This window comes from Gekko japonicus, unplaced genomic scaffold (assembly GCF_001447785.1).
Source record: "Gekko japonicus isolate JY-2015 unplaced genomic scaffold, Gekko_japonicus_V1.1 scaffold694, whole genome shotgun sequence".
In the NCBI taxonomy this organism is placed as follows: domain Eukaryota; kingdom Metazoa; phylum Chordata; class Lepidosauria; order Squamata; family Gekkonidae; genus Gekko; species Gekko japonicus.
Window position 1 is genome coordinate 376,424 of NW_015177028.1, and position 5,270 is coordinate 381,693.

Genomic DNA, 5,270 nt, shown 5'->3' on the forward strand with positions numbered 1-5,270 from the left:
CGGCCTCCTGGCCTACGTGAGCGAGGCGGCGCCCCCCGAGAGCCTGGTGGCCCTGGTCAGCGCCTCGGACGCCGACGCCGGGGCCAACGGACAGGTGCGGGTGGCCCTCCTGCCCGCCCCGCAGCTGCCCTTCGCCCTGCAGCGCGCCTACGAGGCCAGCTACGCCCTCCTCACCGCCGGGCCCCTCGACCGGGAGCGCGTGCCCGAGTACAACCTGACGCTGGTGGCCGAGGACCTGGGCTCGCCCCCCGCCAGGACCGTGCGCCACCTCACCGTCCGCCTGGCCGACGAGAACGACAACCCGCCCCGCTTCGCCCGGCCCCGCGCGGAGGTGGCCCTGCCGGAGAACAACCCGCCCGGCGCCTACCTGGCCGCCCTCCACGCCTCCGACCCGGACCTGGGGCCCAACGGCCAGGTCACCTACCGCCTGCTGGACAGCCAAGTCCTGGACGCCTCCATCGCCACCTACGTCTCGGTGGACCCGGCCACGGGCGCCCTCTACGCCGTTCGCACCTTCAACTACGAGCTCCTCCGGCAGCTGGAGGTGAGCGTCCAGGCCACGGACGGCGGCTCCCCGCCCCTGTCCAGCACCGCCGTCGTCAAGGTGCGGGTGGTGGACCAGAACGACAACGCGCCCCTCATCACTCACCCGGGCCTCGCCAACGGCTCCCTGGAGATCGGCGTCTCCAGCAAAGCTCCCCGGGACTCCCTGGTGATGCACATCCAGGCCAGAGACGCCGACGAGGGCGCCAACGCCGAGCTGAGCTTTGCCCTGCTGGACCCCCCGCAGCAGCCGCCCCCGCCGCGGGCCCTGGACCTCTTCGCCATCGGCCAGAAGACCGGCGAGATCATCTTGGCCCGGAGCCTCTCCGAAGAGCAGCTGGGCCAGGTTTATCAGGCGCTCCTCACGGTGACGGACGGCGGGCGGCCCCCGCTCTCCACCACTGCCACGGTCAGCTTCCTGGTCACGGCCGAGGCGCCGCCCTCCAGCAGCCGGGACGCCGCGGCCCCCAAGCCGGGCTCGTGGGCAGGCCAGGCGGTGCAGTGGGACATCCCCTTGATCGTCATCGTCGTCCTGGCCGGCAGCTGCACCTTGCTCCTGGTGGCCATCGTCACCATCGCCACCACTTGCAACAAGCGCAGGAAGAAGGAGACGGAGGGGGCCCTGGAGGAGGCAGCCCTGGACTGCTCCCCCCTGGAGAAGGGCAGGCAGGAGGGCAAGGGCGGCCTCCCGCCCGCCAGCCCCCCGCCCAGCGGCTTCGAGGTGCACGCCTTCCCCAGCAAGTCTTCCTTTGCCAGCCCGGAGCACTCGCCCGCCAGCGAAGACGCGCCGCCTTCCGAGAACAGCCGGGAGAGCGCCAGTCTCTACGACAGCCAGAGCAGGCTCCGGGAGCCCAGCGCCGAGGTACCGTCTCCCTTTTCGGAGGGGTCCCTGTAGGATTGGGGCTGGCGTGGGGGGCCTGAAGCTTCCTTGCCGTGGGGCTGACAGCCCAGGGGAGCCAAAGCGCTTGGCAGGGAGAGGAGCTTGGCTCTCAGTCAGGCCATCCATCTGATTGCAATGGCAGATCGGCTGGCAATAGCGTAGTCAACAAAGTCGACAGCACATAAAAGAAAATATGTGCATATGATAAGTCAGTTTTAGCCTCCTTAATTTAACTTCCAATCGATTTTGTTACAAGGAGCTTTGCTTTGAAGGGTTGCTATCTGGTGGGTTAATGGAGCTTTTAAAATCTTTCAGCCGAACTGGATGCTGCTTTTATTAACGTTGCTCCTTCTTTTCTCCCCCCCCCCCATCCTGGACCTTCCAAATCTGCCGCCCCGCCCTTCAGTCCTATGCCTCCACTCCCAGCTACAGCAAAGAGCCGGGCCCATCAGCGGCCGTCTGGAAGGGCCATTCCTTCAACAGCATCTCTGGCCGGGAGGCAGAGAAGTTCAGTGGCAAAGACAGCGGGAAGGGCGACAGCGACTTCAACGACAGCGACTCAGACATCAGCGGGGACGCCTTGAAGAAGGACCTCATCACCCACATGCAGAACGGTATGGCCGCGGCACGTTCTCGGAGGGGGTGGGGGGGGAGAGGCCAGGCCTGGCAGAAGGCCTCCGAAGGCCGGGAGGGGGCACCAAGCGGGCAGAGCTCCTGTCGCACGCACCATCACCATGGATTGTGGCTGTCGAGAGATGCTCGCTCGAGCGGCTGCAGACACCTGTGCTACTCAGACCTGGAGAGAAAAACGGGTGGGTTTTGCTGGCTGGGGGGGGGGTTGCCGTTCATCTGCATCACTGGAACACCAAAGATTAGAGCTCATTTTACAACCCCCGTATTGTATTGTGTCCTTTCTTGAAGGAACTTGGGGCATCATTCCCACCACAATCTTTTGAGGTAGGGAAGACTGACCCAAGAGGTTCCAAGTGAGCTTCCTGGATGCTTGAGGACCGTAGCGGTGCCCACTCCACCTTCCTGTGTTGACTGGGGGGGGGGAAATCCTGTTGGAATTGTCAGGTCAGGACAACAAGGAGGATTTATACCCCTGCTGCGGATTCCAGAGTGGGAAACACACACACACACACACCCCGTAGGCTTGTGCCTGGGGAAAACACCCCCCTACCACCAGCTAGATTCGAGTCCAGTAGCAGCTTAGAGACCAACAAGATTTTGGAGCTCGGAGGCTGATGTGCATATTCTACCTTCGCATCCATTCCTCCCCAGTCTCTTCTTGGCAAGGCCCCGCCCACCTTCTGGCGGGGAGATGCGGAGACCTCCGTTCTAGCGGGGAGGAAGGGAGCGTTGGCTCTGGAAAGCTCATTCCCTGAAACTCGGGTTAGTCTCTGAGGCGCTGCTGCCACAGACCGACCGACTGACACAGCTGCCCTCCAAAACAATGTCCGCCCATGGGAGCCCCTGCGGTGGAGTGGGCACAGCCTTGGGCTTGGGCCGGGGAGTCTGGGTTTCAAGACTGTGAGGCAAAACTGTCGGGTTAGACGCCACCTCGCAGGGATGTTGTGAGGGTAAACCAGTATGTATGCCATCCTCAGCTCCTTAGAGGAAGGGTGGAATACAAATGTGTATTTGTCGCTATGGATCACACCCTTGAAAGCTAAAGTGAAACATCCAGCGGCCAAAAGGCGGAGAAGGCAGGGGGCCGTTTCTGCACAGGCCTCCAGACCTCTTCTTTAGCCCCATTCTCCTCTGCCTGTACAATGAGGTTCAACCTCCATCCTATTGTCCGTGGAAAAAAGAGGACTAAAACTGCGTATTCGTAGTAAATGCCTTTTTGGATTTGTGCAGGTAGAATTCCAGGCCGTTCGCCTTCTGCGTCTTTGTAGATCATTTAAAGATCTTGCAAGATGGAAAAGCAGTGTTTGTTTTTTAATGTGCTTTCCTGTATGAATAGTGCTCTCTAAGCTTCCTGCCATACGGGAAGGAAGAGTCACCTCTTTCTGACCACATGCACGGCTCAAAGAAAAGGCCAATGGGGCTGTGCTGGGTTCCCTGCCTTCCCCGCGCTTGTGTAGGTCTCGGCGGGGGCTTGAAGTGTGATCCGGCGCTTGAGGGGGGCGATTGTGCCGTGGGCATTCAGCAGACTCCCCGCCAGATGGCAGTCAAGGGCTGACTGGGGAAAGGAGTTTGGCCCAGATTTTCAGGATCTTCTTCACCAGTGTGTTCTGTGCGAAATCAGGGCTGGGTGTTCCGTGACGGCAGCACCATCCTCAGCAGAGCGGCAGCTTTCTGTCTGTGAGCTGACAAAGTTGTCACTCTCCCTGGAACAGGACTGTAAAGCTAGGAGAGGCACCCTGCTTGTGCCATTCCCAGTCCAGATGTGGTTCTGCACGACATAAAGCGAGGCCCTTGCCGCAACCCGGACTGTGACTTTGGCTGACGGCATACTGTGAATACTGCTCATGTCCGCCATCGGAATATTAGCTGCACCAGCGCTTTGTATCTTGTTATGCTTACGATTATACTGTTGTGATTTTATTAATTTTCTTGTTTTAGTTGCTTTATGCAGTCTTTGTGAGCCGCCCTGAGACTGCTTTGCCGGGGGGGGGGGGGAAAATAAAAAAAAGAAGGGGTGAGAGTCACAGGGCTGTTTCAAAGGCTGCAAGCTCAGTGGCCATGTCAAGATCTCTAAACTGGCCGTGGATGGCCCAGGCTGGCCCAACCTTGTCCGATCTCAGAAGCCCTGGTTAGTCCTTGGATGGGAGACCAGCCAACAGAGTCCAAGGTTGCTACGCAGAGGCAGCCAGTGACAAAGCCACCTCTGTTCATCTCTTGGCTGTGACTTGCTGGCATTTCCCACCCCCAAGCCAGCAGTCTGGTGAAGAGTCTTCGTTCCATTTTCAAATCACTTAAGCTGTGTTTTGTTTCCATCACGTCGCAGCTGGCTTCCGGTGACCTGCCAGGGGGCTTTCAAGGCAAGGGACGTTCAGAGGTGGTTGGCCGTGGCCAGCCTCCGTACCGTGACCCTGGGCTGCCTTGGGGGGGTCTCCCATCCAGTGATGAAGCAGGGCTGACCCCGCTTAGCTCCGAGATCGGGGGCGGGTCAGGCTCGCTGGGGCCGTCTCACTCCCGGCCAGAGAGGCGCCATGGTGTTCTGCCCTGGCCTGCCTCTGCCTGGCAACCCTGGACTGCCTTGGGGGACTCCCATCCCAGGACTAACCAGGGCCAACCCTGTTTGTTATTATTATTTTTATTATTATTTATTGGCTTTATACCCCGCCCTCCCCGCTTTACAGCAGGCTCGGGGCGGCTTACACTGGTTAAAACAATTAAAATTACATAAAATCATGTGAAACAATTCACTCATCATTTATAAAGTGCTGCATAATAAACTAGTTGTTATGGGATGGCGTACATTGAGAGTGTACACAGGGTCTCGCCACCATTTTGCTCCCGGTTTTCCTAACGCTTCTGAGATGGAGCTGGCCTGGGCTGTCCTGGTCAGGGCTAGGGTTGCCAACCTCCAGCTATTGGCTTGAGCCTTCCTGGAATCACAGCTGATCTCCAGGCACCAGAGATCAGTTCACCTGGAGAAAATGGCCGCTTTGGAAGGTGGACACTCTGGGATTTATATGCCCCACTGGCGCCTCTCTTCTCCCCAAACCCCACCCTCCTCAGGCTCCACCCCCAACATCTCCAGGTATTTCCCAACCTGGAGCTGGCAACCCTAGGCAGGGCTCAGCTGGGAGGGCTGCGTTTAAACAAAGGCAACCCTGTTGTTGACTTCACAAGGAGTAGCGCTGTTTTTGAGGTGTTGTGTGTCCATTCCTGC

At 59.2% G+C, this 5,270-nt stretch overlaps 1 protein-coding gene across 1 annotated transcript in view; it reads left to right on the top strand.

Annotated features, from left to right (window-relative positions):
• The window catches only part of PCDH8 (protocadherin 8), an 18,362-nt gene that overhangs the window by 1,746 nt on the left and 11,346 nt on the right, over positions 1-5,270 (top strand). Inside the window, 2 exon segments of the mRNA XM_015427856.1 lie at positions 1-1,405; positions 1,830-2,037. The exon segment at positions 1-1,405 is cut by the window's left edge and continues 26 nt beyond it. Coding sequence (XP_015283342.1) covers positions 1-1,405; positions 1,830-2,037 — 1,613 coding nt within the window.